The sequence below is a fragment of the Etheostoma spectabile genome, chromosome 3, assembly GCF_008692095.1.
Source record: "Etheostoma spectabile isolate EspeVRDwgs_2016 chromosome 3, UIUC_Espe_1.0, whole genome shotgun sequence".
Taxonomy (NCBI): Eukaryota; Metazoa; Chordata; class Actinopteri; order Perciformes; family Percidae; genus Etheostoma; species Etheostoma spectabile.
The window spans coordinates 5754417-5775983 of NC_045735.1; the positions used below are offsets into that span (position 1 = coordinate 5754417).

A 21567-nucleotide genomic window follows, 5' to 3' on the forward strand; every position below is an offset into this window, starting at 1 on the left:
CCAAGTTTGTATTGTACAACATACATTTATATTTTTAAAATGGTTGTTTAGGTTGTTGTAGAACCCCATTTTTTTGCCAGACAGTAGAAGTGTTGAGATCATTAGTAAATTTCCTGACATATCTGAATTATCGTTCTGGGTAAGAACAAAAGCTTCTCTCTGTATAGGAACATAATGGATACATAATATTATATTGTGATAAATGCAGTTTCTGATTCAGTGTGTGTAACTTTGTTGTCTCAAAGGGAGCCTGGTGCTTTGTTTTCCAGGCAACCCTGCTGACTAGAGATGATCAGAAGAAAAGACGACATGCAAGGTGGAGAGAACATAAAAGACTGAATGAGAGTGAGAGGGTAAATAAGAGCAATCCTGTCTCCTAAATATCCCGTTCCCTCACAACAAACTTTTTTCTCAATTAAATTTCACAAACAAAGTTAATAATGTCAATTGAAACAAAACTACTTGGTAAGGTTTAGAAAAAGATCATGGTTTGGGTTGAAATAAGTAAGTTTGTTATGTATATTAGTTACAAACCCAAGTTAAGTGTGTTAATTACATTAACTTATGTAAATGAAGTGTGTTAACTTAAGTACATTAAGTACTTTACAAACAGGATGTAGGTTAAGTACTTGACTTTTGGTTTCACATGGGACATGGACAGTGGTCCCCTGGCTGAAAGCCCTCTGTTTGTTTGAGGCATCCATCCACTTTCAAACCCCCAAAAAATTATCTGATGATGGCAGAGGATCTAAGTTTTCCAACCAACCTACCTGCCTCACCTTAAGTCTTACCTACCTAAGTGTAGCCTGAACGCTCAGAGGCATCTAATGGACACCAGCATCACCAGTGTGGCCTGGTTGGGCGTGTGAGCGCCTTTTTTTTAATGGGCATCTGTCTGCAAAGTTAAATTGCAGGTTTTCCTGACATAACTTTCCCTAGCCAGGTATATGAAAAATGGAGAATATGCTAAAGGTGGAAATTTCAGCAACACTTGCCGCTTGATGGAGAAAAACTTTTTTCCACAGCTATAGTCTGTAACTCCTGAGCTGCAGGTGTGTCTGATTGAGGCCTTCCTGCCCCTTGCTTTTACTGTAGCTTTAAACACGGGGATTTGTGAATACACTAGTGATGGTTGTTTTCCCCAAGTAACATCTATGTTAGGTTTAAACAGTTGTTTGTTAACTAACTAACAACTAGCCATGATAAACAACCTATGTTCACTCCCCATCTCCTACCAACAGTCAATGATAGTTACAAACATGATCATGATCTCTCCCTTTCAGTTTTAAATTTAACCATTAAACAACTGAGGTGGTAGATCAGAAAATGCAAATATCATTTATTTTAAAAGTATTTTTTGTTGTTTGGAAGGCCATTTTCAGATCTTTTAGACAATTAAATACATGTCCTCTTCTAGGTATATTGTTTCTAAATTTCAATTTAGACCTACGCAACTTTACTCTGACATCACTTAGACTTTTCTTAACTCCTTTCAGGATATTATTGTCCTTCCTTTCATTTTCACATTTTCATCAAGGAGCATTTTATTGACACTCCAACAAACCATAACTGTGGGGTCCAAGGACTCTAAACTCTGGTGATTACACACACCAGGCTTTGTTTGAAATCCACGACATCCTGTCATGATATGACCCTCCCCTCCCTCACCCGACCGACCAAATGGACTACTGAGCTTCCCCGGGGGCCCATGATGTCATGGAAAAATGAAATACACCAAGTGTAGGATCACTAAGAGCAGCAAGCCTTTGTGCGGTTTCTCTTACTGCTGCCCTTTGCCCTGACAATGACTCAATAATGATGATGTCGTCATGTCGGGGAGCTAATTGCAGGAGGCTTTATGGTGTGTGTACCAAAGTGAATGTCTAGTAGTGAATGGCGTTGAGAGGTGATAGTTCATTATCTAATCATAACCATAAAACACTACATTAATGGAGCTCTCCACTTCCTCCTCCCATCTATCTGTATGTATTGTTAAATTTTTTTTCATTTTACGCTGTTTTAATTTAAATATTTATATATGTGTTCTATGTGTGTGTGTAGCCTGAAGGAGCTACAAGTTATTTACATTGTGCAACCCTGTGATGTAAAATGACAAAATCATGAACCTTGTAACCTTGTATGACATATATTCAAATAATCACATCACACCGGATTTGTATTTTTTGCAAAGAACAATAACAATATTTTAATAACTCAAAATAATATCAGATGCAGCAAACAAAGATTCATTGTTCAAATCCAAGGTGGCAATATTCAAATAATTACATTCAGCCAAAACAGTAAGGAAAAGTATTAGAAAGAAGAAAAAAAACAGGATTGAGATTTCAGAGGGAGGAGAAGGTTGAGTGTGTGTGTTTGACTGACGCTGATATGCAACCCATTTAGAATGTATATGGGACAGTACATTCATGTTGGATCATCTATATTTCTACCTTGTTACAGTAGTTCATAGTGTCTTTGTCTCTGCTGGGTGAGTTGTATGGCTTTGCTCTCTGAACTATCATAAGCCTCATTTCTTTGTGTGTGTGTGTGTGTGTGTGTGTGTGTGTGTGTGTGTGTGTGTGTGTGTGTGTGTGTGTGTGTGTGTGTGTGTGTGTGTGTGTGTGTGTGTGTGCGCGCACTCAAACATCCCTGAGGATTGTGGGACGTTTTAATTAAGACGGTGGAGGCTAATGTAGGTTAAACACAGACCATCTCTCTGTGAAGATTATCTAAACTCAGGTCCTACAGCAGTTTTCACAGTTCTAGTTGTGTTCACAGGTTTAGTCCTAATATTCACCGCTGGGGCCCGGTGGGGTAGTGAGAGCGGTCCCCAGGCCCTTCGGCTTTGTTATTAGATGGTAAGTAGGCTATAGGGTGACAGGGGCTGAACTGAATATTCAAACGCCCTCCTACCTTTACACTGTCCGACAGATGCTTGTTTTGATGTCTTTTTATAGCGCTGGGTTCTCCTACCACTATATCACACACACACACACACACACTCACAGAGAGATATTCTGGAGCACTTCTCTCTGATAAGTATCCAATGTCAGTGCTTGCCTGAAGCAACAAACTACACTGCCCAGAGACGCACACACACTCACACAGAAAGAAACATGTGTCACCCTAAAGACATCTGTCTCAATTAAGGACAGCTGGGTGCTCTTCTGTTATTGCGCTATGAAATATGAATCGCTTCCAGAGAGCAAGGAACACTTCCCTTGATCACCCAATGCATTCCACAAACCGCTAGGAGTTTTTCTGGGACAGCTAACCTCAAAAGATGTGGTGGTGAGGAGGAGATGGGAGAAAAAGGGAAAAGAGGGTGCAGATGGAGTGAAGGGGAAAAAGAGACAAGGGTAAAATAAAAAGACAGACAGGAGAGTGATACGCATCTCCTGTCCGTCAGGCTGTTTTATAATCTCAGGCTAATTGCCTGTCGGCAACGGTAGCACTCAGATGTCCTCTTGGTTACGTAATTAGCCCCCTGTGGGGATAGATGGAAGGTGGGAGGGAAAGAACACAAGAAGGGAAGGGTGGAGGCAAAGAGGAAAGGACTGAGGCAAAGGGTGAAGGGAAATGACAGGACAGTGACCGAAGGATGGAGAGCTGAGACATTCATCAGGCTGTCTGTGTGTGTATGTCAGCGGGCACGCTAATATTTCTATTCTTATCAGGACAAAATGTTCTCACAAGGATAGAAAGATGACAAAATCTGCCAAAGTGCCACTTCGACTAAGGGATCAGGATTTAGATTTAGGGTTCAGATTAGGTTTAGGATGGGGTTATGGTAAAGGTCAAGACTGGATGAAGGAATGTGGTCATGGTCCTGAGACATGAGGACCATGACACGCATGTCAATGTGAGAGAGACAACAAGATAGCTGGGTGAATGAAAATCTCATCAAGGCGCCCGTTTTCTCTCTCACACACAAAGTTAAACACACACATACCATCTCACACACACACTGCTCGTACACACTGAGGACAGACACACAGAGGATGGAGGACACTCAGAAAGACAGACATAGCAAATGCACAGTGGTGGACAGAGCAAGCTGATAAATAGAGGATGGGGGAGGGCGGAGAACAATAGCACGCTTTCGTCACCGCGCCAGGACAAAAGCACAACCTCGCCATGCCAGCATCGGCCGGCCTTTAATGTCAACCAAAAGGACAGTGACGTAAACCGGCTCGCTGTATATATGAATACACATAGTCAGTGCAACAGGATATTTGGTGCCTCTGTTGATCAGATTTGAGAAGGGTTTTAATCTGCACTTACTTTAAAAAAGGAGACGAGAAAGGAAGCCAAGCTTTGCCTGGGGCGACAACAGGGAAGATGTGATAATGATGACGATGACGATGATGACAATGATTATGAGGATGAGGATGATGATGAGGATGATTATGATGATGATGGTATAACTTGGGAGGTCAAAGGTGAGGATTGAAAAACATAGCTTCAATTGTTCCCCCTGAGTTGTTAACTATCTTGACTGGGACTCCTCCTTTTTATGTAGTTTTTTAGTTAAGTTAGCAATGTCATCCTGTCTATATTTTCAAAACAATTTCCAGATGTATCTACTGTATGCTTTTTTAAATCTCCAGCATCAGTAAAAATTCAACCTCCAACAAGAGCTCAGCTACTCAAACACTGTTTTAAAGGGAATTGCTACATTGGAGGGGTTTAGGAATGGATATACAATGCATGTTTAAGGAGCTTACTGAGATCTTACAATACTGCCACACACACAATCACACATACACACACATACCCACACACACACACACCCAAACACACACACACACACAGACACACACACATTTTCACAAAACGTCAAACATACAGACTCACACGTTGAGGCTTTTCTAAACAGTCAAACAACATTAAAGAATGTGGGACTGAATCTGTGCTTTAATTATTTGTAGAAAATAACTATGCACACCTGGCTTTCTCTACACAAACACACACAAATGCACACACAAGCACACACACTGGGGATAAGAGAGAGAAGTAGCGCTGTGCGTGTGGGTAGGATGCATTGATGCTCCGGTCCAATGAGATTTCCTGAGTTGTGTGAATGCCAGTCCCTCTGGGAGAACCTCAACAGAGCTCCTCATATCACCATGGAGATAAAAGTTTCTGCATGCGCACATAAACATGCCATGTTGCAACTAATACAACAATAAGAAGGGAAAGTATTGAATAAAAGGCAAAGCTTTGCAGGAATCAGTATTAGAGGAAAGAAAGAAGGGCAGTTAAACATTTTTGAAAAGAAAACAACCGGCTTTTTGAGGATCATGAAAGATGCCAAAACAAACATATCACAGTATCCTCTTTTACAATAATAAAATAAAAAACTTTTTTTTATATTTGTATTGTTTCTACAGCCACATTAGCTTCGTGCAAAAAAACACATACACTGGCACGCCATATAGGCAAAGAGATCAAAGCAAGACAACGCATACAAAAATATAGAAAATCTCCGATGCAACTCATCTCTTCACAGAAAAAAACTCTTTTCCACCTTTGCCATTTTCTGCCCAACTATCGCCAAAGGGTCACTTCAGAAACATTCTGTCAGCATGTGTTGTTGTCGCTGCTGCTGTGAATTTTTTAAGACCAAAGTTCTCTAAAGGAGCTTGTGTGGATTCCTGCATGGAAGACCCATGCAGGAATCCACAGGACCACAAAAATATCCAGTAGCTATAGTTGACCATTATAGCAGATGTCCATCATAATGATGTTTGGATACTATGAACAACAACATGTTTGAGTGATAGAAAACTAGTACAATAAAAGCATATAATTTCTCTTTTTCTTTTTTAAACTTTGTAATTTTAAAATACATACTATCTCCTGTCACTTTGAAGACATTCCAGCATATGCTCATAATTGGTAGTGACAGGGTTAAATAGTTTGGCATACTCAGCAAGCCATGCCCAAAAGGATGCTATTTTGTGTCTTGCAAAGGAGGGGAGAGGGAATGGGGGGCAGAGAGGTAAGGGCAGGTCCCAGGATCGGTGCCAAGCCTCCCTCCCATCGGAGATGCTGGGAAGGTGGGCGGGGGTTATACAGAACAGCTGAGATTGCAAACCGTGCTCAGGGCCAAGTCAGCCCATCGATTTCAGCACTTGCCAAACACATGCAAAGATAAGTCAGAGATTTGAACTCAGTCATGTCAGTCTGTCTGTTTGTTGGTGGCGTCCATTTTTACAGTCACTACGCAGGTAGGGCCAGAGCCGGAAACTGCGTGCGTCACTTCCACGAGTACATCACTTCACATCCAGCACTCCTGTTTAACAATGATAAAAATGATTGTTTGGACGCCTTGAAAGAAAAATAAAAGTTAATACATCGAATGGGGATAAAGCAGTCACGAGGTGGTAAGGAGGATTTGAGATGCTGCAAGTAAGGCAAAGACGGATGATTAATGCTTCAGTCATAGAGGGGAAAAAACCAGCATGCACAGCAGTACAAACTTTTCAGACGCCATGGAGGAGAGGGGAAGTTGTTGCAAAAAAGAAAACCTTCCAAAGAGCTTGGAGAGATTAAACACTGAGGTGAGATGAGAGAAGTCATTGGTTGTTTGGCTCTCCTGCCCTCTCTTCCTCCTCTTCATCCTCCTCGTCGAGAGACACAACCCCTGAGGAGGCCACATCAGAGACCCTCCTGTGTGGGTTGTAGTCAGGTGGGTACTCCACACCGCTGCCGTCTGCCTGGCACACAGTGCTCTCATAGTCCTTGCAGGGGGTGTCGTCGTCCTCGCCGGGTGACAGGTACGTCTCAGAGTAAGATCTGGAGTAGCAAGGAGAGTCCTGACCCCCGCAGGGCCTGATGCCCCGCCCTCCCCCACCAAGGCTATGGAAGCCGCTGTCCCCCCCACCGCGCCCGTTTTGCCCTGCCCTCTGAAGTCGGGCCAGCAGCAGCTCCTCCCCTCCCTGCAGCGCTGACAGGATCTTGGCCGCGAGCTCGGCAGCATTGCTGTAGGAGTGGGTGCCACGGTGGCCGCCCAGGTCACGCAGAAGGGGGTGGTGCTCGTCCAGGCTGCAGAGGCTGGAGCACAAGGTGTCCGGGGAGCCTACCGTGGGGGAGGGCGCTCCGCTGCCACCTCCTTCTCCGCCTCCTCCACCCTCGCAACAGGGCCCTCGCAGGCCCAGGTGTTGGCAAAGCTGGCTGTGGATCAGGTCCTTCAAATAGGGCGGATATGATAACACATCTAGAAGGAATGATATAGACAGTGAGAATGAAGTCCTGAAGAACAAAGATAAGAGAATATCAGATGAAACTGTAATGTTTCCTGGAGGGTCCCTGAGGGGTTGCAGCATTAAATATAAGCAGTAAATACACTAGCAAATCCGTGGCATGCATTGAAAAAATGTCATTCAGTCATTTTTTACATTTTTACTTGTTTAACTGTACCCTGTTGGGTTTGTGATCACTAGTATCGCTACAGAGTACTGTTTTGATCAGCAGGTCCTCATTTTGTTTGACCCCAGTAAAGGTTCTTGCACACTGAGTCTGAAACTTTCTTATGCATTTTTTCGTATTCGTCATCGAAAAGAATTGTCACTCACAGAAATCCATTGAGATCCAGAGTCAAATGAGTATGATTTACTCTGTTACAAAACATTTCGCAAAACAATACAAAGTGTGACGCTGCTGTCACTCTGCCTCTCTCTCCACCATCATTTCATCCCTTGCTTCACTCCATTGACAGTTACCTCTCTCTCTGTCCTCTCTGTCTGCGTCTTCTTGCGTTTGACACCGCGGCTAGAGTTGCCCTCTCCATCACTACCCTGTTGCTCTCCTTTTTCTGTCTGTGTATGTCTGCATTCTCTCATCTTCCCTTCTTCCATTCTCCTCCTCCTCCTCCTCCTCCTCCTCCTCCTCCTCATTATCATCATCACTATCATCATCACCATCCTCATCATCCTTCTGAATATTACCATCTGACTTGTTGACAGTAGACATTGCATTCTGCCAGCATCTTTCTGTGCTGCACTTCTGGATAGGCTCACTCCTTCTCCTTGTCAAAACACATCAAAATGCTTGCAACGGATGCGAAAAACACATAAATTGAACCAGTACCAACTTTATTTATGACGGACAAAATTTTCGGAAGCAGTGTGTAAACACGATTGACACAACGTGAGTTTGTATTTACTCAAACTTGCACAGACTTGCAGAGACTCAGTGTGCAAGGAACTTGACATAAGAAACAGGAATGCAAAAAACAAAAAGCCGGAAAATAATCCTGCTATTTAACATACACAAATGTAAACAATGTAAAAGAAAACCTCAAAGGTATACACCGTGTGTTTTGCTGAATGTATCCTGAATATACAAGCTCCACAGGGTATCTTGTAAGAATAATAATTTGCATATTTTTTCAACCAAAAGCAAGTTATTTTTGTTTAAAAAAATAAAGTTGAATGTCTTTCTAAGTTTCCACTGCAAAAAGAAATGTCTGAAATAATAATAATAAAATAAAAATATTATCCACTGCATTACAAGGGTGTGAAAAATATCAGCAGTGGAAAAATTCAACAATTTGATTACAGTAGGGCTAAGAAAACTCTTCTCTACCACAAACAAAGCAGTAAATAATATGCTCTAGGAAAAAAACTACAGCACTTGTTTCATGTAGAGTTGATTACTGTAATATCGCATACAGGCAGGTACGAGTGAAACTCCATTTACCAAATGGGCTTTGCCAGAAGGTAAGAAGCCACAGATGGATATGTGAAGATAGAGAATCAACACTGAGCTGAATGTTATTAGCTGCAGACAATACAGGTTATTGATGATTCAGTGTAATCAAGATGAAAGCTCTGGCAAACACACACATCCATGGTCAAATACACTCTGTGTATTTATAACCTGCTCACACACCATCCTCACACAGACACTGTCTCTGCAGCAAAGGAAATCATATTAAAGTTGCAGGAGGGATATCAAATTGCGCCAAGGAACAAAAAAAATGTTGGGAGAGGATGTAAACTAGGGCACTGGGACAATGAAAGATACAGAGAGAGAGAGAGAGAGAGAGAGAGAGAGAGAGAGAGAAATGGTATAAGATGCTGTTGTGATGGCGTATTAGGAAGGATGGGAACCAGATGAAGCAAATTAATGTAATTTACCAAATTGTGGTGTAGAGGTCTACATTGTTGTGGGTGTGTGTGTGTGTTGTGTGTGTGTGTGTGTGTGTGTGTGTGTGTGTGTGTGTGTGTACCTGTGCTCTGTGTGGTGGGCTCGTTGGATGGCAGAAAGTCCTCGTCATATGAGTCATCGTTAGATTCGTCGCCGTCCACAGAGGACCAGGCCCGCAGCTTAGCCTCCGCTATGGCAAACTGCTCGGCCACACCTGTGCACACACATACACATATAAGCTTCACATGTGCACACGCACGGCCTAGTAACAGGGAGGCAACAGTCCATTGTGTCTCCATCTCATGTAACTGTTTTTGATTGGCAGGCCTGTTTGAAGAACAAGTGCACACCATTTTATTGGACTGGACAGAGACAGCATTCCCATTATACTCAATGTTCTTCAGTGGTTATTTGGCTGGGGCACTTTAAATGGCTTTTACTAAGTGCAGTGGTGGAATGTAAGTACATGTACTGAAGTACTGTACTTAAGTACAAATGTAAAGTACTTATACTTTACTTGAGTCTTTTCTTTTCATGCCCCTTTGTACTTCTACTACATTACATTCATTTGACAGCTTCATTACTACTTACTTTACAAATTAAGATATTTGCACACCAAACTCTTTTAAACTTCTTTTATTTATATAGCACCTTTCAGGAAAGCATACAGAACAAAACATGTACTTTATACAACATCAACAATATAACGGCCTACAAGTCAAACTAAAATGGTTAGCGTTTTAAACATATAGGACGTTTCTAAAATGTGAGGATTTTTCTGCAGTGAGTACTTTTACTTTTAATAATTTGAACACATTTTCCTGATGATACATACATATTTTTACTTAAGTAACTTTTTTTTACAGTGTGGTTTTAGTACTTTTACGTGGGTTAGGTATCTGAACACTTCTTATTTATTATTTAGTATTTGATATTTGAGTTGTTAGGCAGGTTGCATTCCTAACAATGCAGAGGAGACAGTAAGTTGGAAGATCAAGGCACATTCTAAATCTGTATGTCACGGGAAGGCCAGGAGAAATGCTTAAGTAAAATAATCAGTGTTGACTGGATGATTATTGTATTGACGAGCGGTGTGGAATCACCTGTATCATAACAGTTCACGTGTTAAATTTAGCTCAATGTGCATTTCCACACCATTAATTCCATCAGTGCAACAGATTAACATCATACTAACAACTCTGTTACAATTAGACTGTCTTTTTACATACGTTAGATTTGTTTTATTTATAAATTAGTTTTTTTTCTTTCCATTTGATTTTCTTTTCTCTACTGATATAACTGTAATCAACATCCTAAAGTTTTTTCTTCGTATTTTGCAAAAATTAATTTATGTCTAAAAAATAATTAAAATCAGTGGTGAATTTGAATTTCATTCACTGCAGATTATCAATAAAAGAAAAGGCAAAGTGGAACCACTGTAATTAATTAGTGAATGAAAAATTAATTCACACACATTGACGTGCGTGTGAGCGTGTTTGGGAGGTATTTTCTGTTTTGTCCTCCTCAATTACATGGGAACAGAATATTAAATATATACTGTATATAACAATAAATGCATATCTCGGTATAATGTAGTCTGATACAACACATCTACTAAATACAGCTTAAAAAATGACCACCAAGTTAAATGATAAAGAGTCAACAAAAAAAAACATTAGATGCTTGTATTGCATTTATTGGATGAATTACAATACAGTACAGGTGTATTTCAAAGCCTGGTGAAAGCTGCTGTGAAGTGTTGTGTAGATACACTTCATTTACCAGGTTTATCTTCCTGATTGCCTATTTATGTTAAAGCACTTGATCTTCTTTTTGTAGCATGAAATGCATTTATATTGTAGCATAATCCTACAAACAATTATTCCTGTAAAAACATTATTTTGAATGTAAGAAAAAGCTGATTTTAACAGAGGCTGTATTCCTGTAGTGATTATTTCCCCATGTTGCTGAGGTGACTCAGCCTGTGCCAATGTGCAACAAGGTCCAAGTGACCAATCACCTCAAACCATCAACAGGAGCTAGCCAATCATAGATTAAGACTCCCTCTCCTTTTTATCTCTGTGCTCAGACTCATCCACTTCCACACGATCCATCTGTTTTGTATTCTTCCCTGTTCATCCGCTCTCTCCTTGGACTCACTTGACTCGCCTCATTCCTACCATTCCCTTTTCTTTCACAGAGCATTCTTTCAACCTTGTCCCTCACTTCTCATTTTGATTTATATCTCTCGGAATCTCTCTCTTCATTATCTTTATGTTTCTGTCTCTCTCTCTGGTCAATGCTGAGTATTCATGCATTGTCTCCCATGGAGAAAGATCAATACTCTCATTCTTCTTCCACTGTAGCTGGGTTCTCAACTCACAAACACTGGCACGTCTTCCAGCAATTGCAGTCGTGCAGGCTGTTCTGCAGTTCTCTTTTGAAAGCCTTTTCTGATTCCTTTAACTTAAGAAGAACGAAAGTTTTCACCTGCATACGTATTTTTTATGTCACTGACAAACATACACAACAACACAAAAAATAGGGATAAAGAGATACTGTACACCAACAGACAAGCACACACAAAACTGCACGTGTGTTCCTCTGTCTGTACAACAAGTAAATAATACCCAGTAATGCAGGGGGTTGATTAGTTTAATGCAAACCATAAGAATATTTTAGCAATATTATTTCATGGCAAAACACAAGCTAAACAACATTTAAATACAGACTTGAATGTTTCTACTACGACCATGACTTATTTTGTCAATAATTACCGCCAATTTTTTTCCAATTTAGATTTTCCAAAAGACCTGTTTGCTGCTGGAATATTGAAAACCTGGTAAGTAGGACTTGGTCAGGCAACATACACCTCGGCTACACTACAGTGCACCAGAAACTGGAATATGCCATCGGCCACTTTTTTGCCCCTTTCACACATACACTGCAATGCAAACCTGAACTTATCTTGACATTACCATGAGGAGCAGTGTATGAGAATGTAAATAACCAAATACTGGACTGGACATTAAATTAATTTTACGTGGATAGCTACCTAGTGCAAAGTTAGTGGAATGTCCAATTGAACCCATGTGTGAATGGAGCCAGTCATTTTCCAGAAAATTCACAGTAAGCGAGTGCATGATGTTGATGATGTTTCTATCACAAGGCTCATTAAATTGGTGGAAAACAAACATCCGAGGGTGAAGAAAAAGGATGATTTACACCAATGAATATGTCTAATTGGATGACGAGATTCAGGAACTTCTGTCGGTGAGCATCAATGCCAAAATTGTCAGACAAATTCTGCAGACAATGTCTGCTCCTGATTCATTGGACATTGTCTGGAGTTCAAATGAGAAAACAGCTTAATACACACATACTCACACATGCTCTTACACTCTCTGTCTCTTAACGTTAACATGAAACACACACACACTCACTCACACAAATATTTGCAGGTAATCCTGCAGTGTTTCTTTGTAGTGCATGAAACAGGCTGCCAGCGTTGGCCAACACAGAGAGGCCTATATCACTGTGTGTGTGTGTGTGTGTGTGTGTGTGTGTGTGTGTGTGTGTGTGTGTGTGTGTGTGTGTGTGTGTGTGTGTGTGCGTGCGTGTATGTGTGCCTTTGTGACTGCGTGCCTGCCTGCCTGCCTGCCTGCCTGCGTGCCTGCGTGCATGAGTGAATGAGTGCGTGCGTGCGTGCGTGTGTGTGTGTGTGCGTGCGTGTGTGGGTTTGCGACGTGTGTATGTGTTGGCAGAAGTCAGTCAGTCCATCAAAAGGACAACCCTACTTGCAATTTCAAGTCTCAGGGTTCCTCCCACAGTACAAAAACACACCGTTGTGTGTACTACTGCATCTAGCTTTCATACAACTATTACACACCAAACACTCACTTCACACATTCGCACACCCTCACACGCTCACTGTACTAACGTGCTCCGTGACATTCACGCAGTGTCCAGTCACCAACAGTAACACCATCAAGGAGAGAGTTGACAAAAATATAAGGAGTCAGCACAACTGGCTCCCTGATGGAATGGATGCATGATGATGTAAGCTGAAGAAACAAGGAGAAGTATAACATATAGAAATGTCTCCCCAATTCTTGACTGCTAGTCACTAATTATTGTTAATAAAAGAAAACAGTGTACAGAGCATCAGAAATTCTTGCTTAGGATTAGACCCTGTTTCTGTGCTGTGTACAATGGCTTAAAAAAACTTCATGTACTGGCCACGTTCAAAGAAAGATAAATAAAATTAAAAATAATCATCTAAAGAGTTGTTACAGTAAATATTATTCAATAAATGATGATGATTGATTTTAAAACTTTGAAGAACTATTTTGCCTGCCTTTATAAATCACCTTGTTTGCATCATCATAACAGTTGCACAGTAAACCTGGAATGGATCCTTTCATTGTGATGATGAATCACAACGATGGGTGCATCAGAAGAGAAGAGAAGTCATGTCAATAGTAAGATAAAAGAGGAAAAAAACAAATGAGAACAGAGTAGGTACAGAGGAAAATCGCTCAGTCATGGTGGCACTTGCCAGGAGCAAAACCTGATTGTGCAAATTAACCTTGAGAGTCTGCATTGCAGGGAGTGAGCAAGAGAATGGAGGAAGACCAGGCAGGAGAGACAGGGGGGAAAGACAGAATAAGAGAAGATGAAGAGAAAGAACAGAGATCTACATAAAAAAAGTGAATAGGATGAAGGGGAAATTGAATAGAGGGGGCAGGAGTGACTGAGAGAAAAGTAAAAGATGAGGTGGGTGAGTAAAAGATAGCAGACAGATGAGCTGTGGGTGAGCGTCCCTCCGAGAGGAACAAACCATACGTATGTGTGGAGGAGAAGAGTTAGGGGAATGAACGTGGCTGCATACAGCAGCATAAGAATCCAACATCCCATTTACACCTGCCATTAACATGCGATCTGTATCTGAAGTCTGTATCTGGATTATGACATCCGATCATGGGCCTTTGAAATTACACATCTGATATTAAAAAGTCATCTTCTTATCACGGTTCTCTGATCAGATAGTTAGCATTGCTAAGCCTGCCCTGACAGCGTAAAGCTAAGGTCAATAGATATCCCCTGCTTTAGCGTCAATTTTAAAATAAATGGGACCATTATTTACTAAATTAACATCATGCTGTATTGAAAAAGACTTGAAAATAGCAATTGAGGTCATAAACTCATTATAAAAGTGTTTATTGAGGAAATAAATCAAGTAAGAAGTAGGATTTTCCCATGGACATCAATAAAAAAGTTATTTTTGCAACGAGGGGAGTTGCCCCCTGCTAGAAATTAGATAGCATGCAGGTTTAAGGCACTTGGGCTTTTGCTTCACATTTCAGGCCTGGGGGGTTTGCCCATTTCTATTATACAGTCTCTGTTTTACAGATGTAGAGTTAGGTGACCTTTCAACTTGTTGGGCGGATATGAGAAAATAACCCTTAAAATGTCATTGTGATGTCATCATGGTTATCTGAGTTTGGGTTTGAAGACAATGGATTTAATAAACAGAAAGCAGTTACAAATGGTTGATGCAGTGTTTGAAAGATAAAATAGAGTTGCATGATTTGTAGTGTAGGATCCAATGTTTTTGAAGCGTGACCAATACTAGGGACTAAAAGTCAGGATGCCGTGGCCTCTGCTGCATCAACTTTAGTCGTTTTCAATCTATGTTTTAGAATGTTTGCCTTGACGAGATAGTGACAATGAAGACACAGACAGTAAACTTTCGGAGAGACATAGCCAGTCTCTTTTGGGCCCCCCATGGAACTCAATACTAGAAACACTGGAGTGCCCTGTTAAATGACGCAATGTTGTCCAGATTGCATTCCCTTGAAAACGAGATGGTTTGTCTCAAGGGACTATCCTTCAATAAAATCTTCACAATTCACACCTTGCTGAGATCTGATCACAGTGTGAAACAAACAACCGCCAGATGTGGTCTAGCTGATCCAATTGTATTCGAATTGCAATGCGGTCTATGCGCATTAATACCTTGAATTAACATGCATTTTTTCGTATCCAAATAAGATTCCCAAAGTGTGTGTTAACAGCATGTTAAAATGGGGTAGAAAGGACAGTTTTGTGAAAAGTATATTGTGGAAAAAACTAAGTTGTTTTAAGCAAAAGTCGGCAAATTCTCTTTTTACTATTGCATTAACATGTGTTTACCTTTTTGTTACGATGGTTTTTCATTTAACTGGAATCTCTTTTGTGACCTTTTATTGTTATTTCATAAACTGTCTTGCTTAACACTAGGACTAATCCTACAGTGTGTGTGCGAGTCACAGCTTCAGTGTATTTGTTCTACACTGATCTGTGCACATTGAAAATCTCTCTGTCAACTTTGAGTGTAGCTAACCAGGGTGTTTTTCCTGTATTTGGTCAACAGAAGTCTTACCTGCAGCAAAGCGTGCCTCCTGCTCTCCCTCAGTGAGGTCAGAATAAGAGTTGAAGTCGGATTCCAGGGCTGCAGGAGTGTCCATAGGCTTACACCAACCTTTCCACTCTATCAAGTGGGCCACTCTGCCCTGGGCCATGGCTGTGGGCTTTGTCACATGATCCTTCACTACCTGTGAAATACCTGCAAAGAAAAAGCTTGGGGTTATGCTACAGCATAACTTCTGTGATGATTACACATTTTAGTATGGGCCTGGATGCTTTTACAGAACATACAAATACCTATGCTTAAATATTAGCTTGCATTAGAAGTTTTATGTTGAATGTTGCACTCACCATGTAGGGAAGATCGTGCTAATGCAGCAATCTCCTGAATGGTGAGAGCTCTTCTTGATTTTGGTAACATTTCAATGGTGTCATCAACATTCACCTAAAATGACAAGAAAAAGTATGACTCAGGGGAAAAACTGGTGCAATTGCTAAGCTCAGCATGAATGTGAGAATGTCAGCTCCTGAATACAGTGTGACTCACAAGAAAACCTCCTTTTACCGAGAGAGGACTCCTGTGTTCACAGTATGTCAATAACTTCAGTGTACTTTCAAGTCCTTGGCAATTGAAGAATATTTTAATTAAGCACACTAATAAAATGCTTTTAAGCTGTAATCCAACAACCACACATGTATTTGCACGCACCCACTCTATGCTGCATGTTATGTAGAATGTTATTGCATGTAAAATTAATAGTTCTAGATTTTGGGAGATAAAATGATTCACTTACTTGCCACAGGTTGGATAAAAGGAATACCACTTTCATATCACAAATTAACATGTTTTATCATTTATTTAATCCATAAAAAAGGGTAAAAACAACAAGTTGTGGCTTTTTCTTGGCTGGGCGCAGTAACTTCCTGGAGCCTTGTTGCCCGGCAGGTAATTGTTGCTGTCTAATGAAACATATCTGCTTTGCATATTACTGTAATTCACATAGAAGAGTAGGAACACAAGTTGAAAAAACTGCAAGCCTAGGATACAGGTGTTTTGTTGCAGCCACATGTTAACTAAAGTGGTTTGTAAAATTAGACTGCTGGCTAATGAGCGCATAATAGCTTGTTAGGTTAACTGAGCCGACTCTTCTCAAAAAACAACTAAAGAGTATGTTGCTGCATCTATGGCTGCAGACAAGAAGGCATAGAAAGAAATAAAACTAGATACTAGATTATTTGCACCTTATCTGCACATAGTCACAACACAAGTGTACCTCTCTAGTGGTTCCAGGTGTGGCTGTTAGTATATTTATGATCAACTGCAAATATGCAAGTTATTGCATAGGAACACATCTTGAAAGGAAACTGAGAAGGCTCTGTGTGCAGACAGCTAGGGAGGTAATTTCCCCCGCAGTGAGTTAACAGAACCTTACAGTAGACAAAAGATGGAACCCCCCCAGTCTGTCCATCAAATCTGTCTCTCTGTGAAGTCAAAATACAAAAGGTGTATCAGGTGTTGGCAAGAGTCTTTGTCTGCTAACTCTTCTTAGAGCCCTACCTGTACTCACGTGGAAAATGGGCACGTCAACAGCAACGGCCACATGCTGAGCTGAAGCCACCATGTTGTTACTCAATATGGGTCAACCACTTGGCTGACTGAGCAATTTGATGACGGTTTTAGGCAGACAACTATCATGACATATCTCAACAGGTACAGATTGTGTCCGGTCCTAGGACTGACCACAGTCTAGTCACTAGTTTTACCTGCTTTCATTAAGAGACACAACACTGAGCAACATCACTAGCTAAAACAAGTGACCCTCAGTAGTAAACAAAATACAAATTTTAATTGTTGAGTCGTTTTTAACATAGATCTTCCTTTTTTCCTTCCTTTCATTAATGAGTCACCATTCAATACCCACCACGTCCGATTTGCAGTGAATTAAAAAACAGGACAGCACGATGAAGTTAGATCATCCCAGAAGCATCATCTTAACATTTTCCTGTCAATTCCACTTAATAGCAATAAAATACCAGCCGAGTAACAAACAAACAACAACATGATTATCTGTCAGAAGAGCAAGAGCAGGAAAAGGAGCAAGAGGGAAAGGGAATCCCCAGCGTTTGACGGGATCAGAGGCTGCCGCCAGGCGTAATAATCCTCTTGTGCCACAGAGCAGCTCACAGATCAGAGGGAGGATAATCTGGAGGAGATGTGACATACATCCTGGAGGAGGGTTAGAAAGATATATTGTGTTTGTCTTTAATTAAAATTAGATGTCAGAGAGTAAATGTTGTCCACCCACAGCTGAATGTTTTATTTGTTTTCAAATAGTTGCCCGGAGACATCATTTCAGTATGGTGTAGGATGATTTTATACATCTTCAGGGTACTCAAAAATGTATTTTTCCCTCTCTAATGAGCCTAAACTTCATTTCATTACTATTTTTTCCAGTTGAGTAGCCCGATATGAATGCTAGAGACAGTTCTGCCCTCAGTTTAGAAAGACAACTTTTCCATCATTGCACACTCCGACAACATGCGGCACAATTATTAGAAAAGACTTGTGTCTAAAGATATTTAGCCCTCATAAGAATAGCAGTACAAACACACACATATGCACGCATCATGTCAAGCAGTCATGACTCTTCATGGTCTGGTGAACACAGACAGAGAGGCTGTCATGATGCTGCTCAGGTTCACGTTTAGCTTTTAAATCATTGGTTAACTGTTGTCTCTGTGAGTCAGCGAGGGCTGAATAACGCGGCACGGACACAACGCAGAGAGAAACACAACAGATTCTTCGACACAACATGTATGGTAGGAGCTAAGAGCAGGCAGAGCGCAGGCTGACAGGGAGTGTGTGACATAGAACTGACCAGACTAGTGTCTTCCCACACACATAAAAGCACTCTTCAATGATTTTAAAATATTAAAATAAAATTGTGACGTCAAATGTACTGTGATAAGCCAACACTGCTGTTCAGTAAGCCTGTAAAACAAATGTTAGTGCTCAAGCAAACCCTTTGTGTTATTGTATAGCTGTCAGAAACCACAACACAGGTTTCCGAATAGGCTAAGACACATTTGTATTTATTGCTTTTAAGGTAATTAAAATTACATCACAGCAGAAATCTCTTTTGTACCTTTGTCCTGGCCGATTGAGTCAAAGCCCTTATCTTAGTCATCAAACGTCAATTGCAAAAAACAATGGTGCAGACGCATTTTGCCTGTTGCTTGGGTTGCTATTTGTTCACTAGTACATTTTTGTGTCGCACTCATTTAAAGGCATAGATGGATGTTATTATACCAAATTATATGAGAAGGCAAGCCATGAATTGTTTCAGTGGAACATAATGTCGTGATATCTGCTTCCCTGGTGGACAATAAGCTGAATATTCATCTCTTCCTTCGACATGCCATGTCTCTGCGCATACCTCTTTCTCCTCTCTCTCTCTCTCTACGTCTCACTTTTCCACAATGGGGAACATTTCTATAGCAACTCTATGGCAATTCCTAGTGGTGTGCCTGCCCGCCTTAATTACTGATGATGTCACACACTCAGAACACCTACCAGCCGCCACTACAGCCATATTAATAACTCTTGCATGTGCCTTTCTGCTTTCAGTCAGTGTAGACATTGTTGCTTAGTGACGCCACAGCTAACATGGCGTCAGAGATGAGGCATTTCCATCATCATAAATTAACTGAATCCAATTGGCAGCCTTTAATATTAAGCGGAAACATGCCAGATATTTATTTGAAAATTTGAATTTTTTTTCTGATAACTTTAAACCAAATTTACAATTACTGCTCCAATACTACTTTGACAAAAACTAAAATGTACAGCATTAGAAATGTAATCAAATCCGCAATGCAGCCAACCTTTCTCTCATAGTGCCCCGTATTCAATAACACACTAGTAGCAGTATAATAGTGAATAGAGATAGGCTGCATTTCACAATGGATCACTTAGGTACTGCTAATAATCGCCTGGCTGGCTCACAGCAACACATCACGTTCACACCCAGATGGTGCGCACTGATGGATTAAAGAGGCAAGGTGGATTCATCATCCTTATTATCATCTTCATCATCATCTCTGAGGCAATTGTAAGCATCTCAATTATGTCAGCTCTTCAGCTCCAGGATTTCTAGACTAGAACTCTTAACTGTATAGCAACAAATGGCATGTACTGCAGCAGAACCAATTTTGCAGATTTCTTAGATCATGATGGTCTTTGTAGATCCACCACTCTAACTAAAGTGCCTTCAACACCTTTTCTTTTCTTACTTCATGTCTTATCTACTTTGCTACACATCTTAGGAGCAGAGTATGCTGTCAGTCCATCTGCCTTTGTCATATGAAAACCCACAATTAACTGGATCAGACTCTTTGGTGCAACCAGTGGAAAGGAAAATGTGTTTTCTTTATGCTTTTAAAGTCAAATGAATATTTAAGTGAGCCACTACAAATGCAGCATCTCAGAGTTGATCCAGCCATGCATCACAGTGCAAACAGTCCAGCTGTTCAGTAGTAATCTCATAAATAGAGACTGTGTGTAATGTTTTGTTCGAAGGCCAGAAGCATTACACTCGGTGACACTGAGATTCCATTCAAAAATCCCAACTTAAAAATGAATCGTTAATTACACGGAAGGGCGTCCCAAAAAAAAAGATAAACCAACTGGTTAACATTAATGAAGACTTAAATGAAGAAAGAACTCAGGGTTGAAACAGACATTAATAAGGTAATTATTAAACCAGGAGAGGGTAAGAAAAGAAATTTCTGCTTCATGTGGCAAACTACTGAGAGAATGTCATCTTTGATTAGGTATATCTGGCCGGCGCGTGACTAGGTTATAATACACAAGGTGGATTGTAGCTCAGCTCAAATCATGTAAGGTGATCTCCACAGAACATCCAATAATCTGTGTAACAACAATCAATACAAATGTCTACAGAGATTGGAATTGAGTTGTAAAAACAATACTCCAGGCTCATGTAAACATTTAGGTACATAAACAGGTCTTTTTATCAGTTATCACTAATGAAATTGCAACCCTAATTATTTAACGCAATAACAACAACAATTGTGTAATTTAATTTAGATACTGTCCTTTTGTCCCTTAGTGTACAATGAAGGGTCACAACAGCAACACCTGACAGGTGGTCTATAAAGAAACATTATTGTTTGTTTAAAAACAAAGTTGTTCTTAAGATACAAGTGTTGCTGGAGTGTTGGCTCTTGTGTGTTGGCACTATTTTCCTTCAAGCACCAAGTAGATGAGTATCGGCTACCACTTTTCAAAAAAAGAAATAGTTTTCAGACTCTACGAAGTGATGTGAGCTGTTAAGACACTGCACGAGGTGTCAGTGCAGTACCATTAGCTAGGATGTACTGTACGCTAGGCTATGTTACCAAAACATAAAAGGGCACCTCGCTGAAGTCCAGTGCGCTCAAAGGTGCTGTCAGAATCAGTCTGCGCGCCAAGCAGGTCCGCGTGTTCCCCAAAAGCGCGAGGTCAGACAGGGAGCCAGCCGCGCTCCAGTCCACGCGCAACGAGCTGTCAACGGCCACTGTCAGGAGGAAGAGAGCCACGTAAAGATTATATCAAATCAACACTCGCAGAAACTCATAGTCTCCCCGCACCATGTTCTCGCTCCAAAATGAACACATAAAACTAATAATATGACAAGAATGCTTCCACTTTAATGTGGCAATAAAATGTCATTTATCATAATATTTGTTTTACTATTGGAGCCAGAATTACTAACTATGAGTTTTAAGGATTAAGATAATCCTTATGTGTTGCTTTATGGCCAGAGTTGCAGTCACCATGCCAACCCACCCATGCCTCCACGGGGACCCCAGGGCAGCCACTGTGAGGGACGATGATCTTGTAAGGGAATGTAATGTTGCCGCATCTCACTGCAGTTTCCCCCAAAGAAAACCACATTCAAACATCTACATCAAATAGGATTATAAAAAATAGGTAAT

At 40.7% G+C, this 21567-nt stretch overlaps 1 protein-coding gene and 2 long non-coding RNA genes across 7 annotated transcripts in view; 2 read left to right on the top strand and 1 right to left on the bottom strand.

Annotated features, from left to right (window-relative positions):
- The first annotated feature begins 506 nt into the window (after nt 1-506).
- Nucleotides 507-14811, top strand: LOC116673103 (uncharacterized). Its single transcript, XR_004327747.1, has 3 exons — nt 507-517; nt 13918-13923; nt 14757-14811. It is a non-coding gene; the product is annotated as an uncharacterized LOC116673103 (long non-coding RNA).
- On the top strand, nt 4233-4650 carry LOC116673094 (uncharacterized). Its single transcript, XR_004327743.1, has 2 exons — nt 4233-4346; nt 4388-4650. It is a non-coding gene; the product is annotated as an uncharacterized LOC116673094 (long non-coding RNA).
- The window catches only part of fam131ab (family with sequence similarity 131 member Ab), a 21415-nt gene continuing 4453 nt past the window's right edge, over nt 4606-21567 (bottom strand). For 3 of the 5 annotated variants that reach the window (XM_032505105.1, XM_032505112.1, XM_032505111.1), the window contains exons 2-5: nt 15919-16012; nt 15584-15766; nt 9242-9373; nt 4606-7225 (exon numbers count right to left, since the gene is read on the bottom strand). In XM_032505105.1, coding sequence (XP_032360996.1) covers nt 6585-7225; nt 9242-9373; nt 15584-15766; nt 15919-16012 — 1050 coding nt within the window. In that variant the 3' untranslated portion in view covers nt 4606-6584. Of the gene's footprint in view, nt 7226-9241; nt 9374-15583; nt 15767-15918; nt 16013-21006; nt 21147-21567 lie in introns of all 5 variants that reach the window. The other 2 variants (XM_032505119.1, XM_032505129.1) reach the window with 1 other exon arrangement.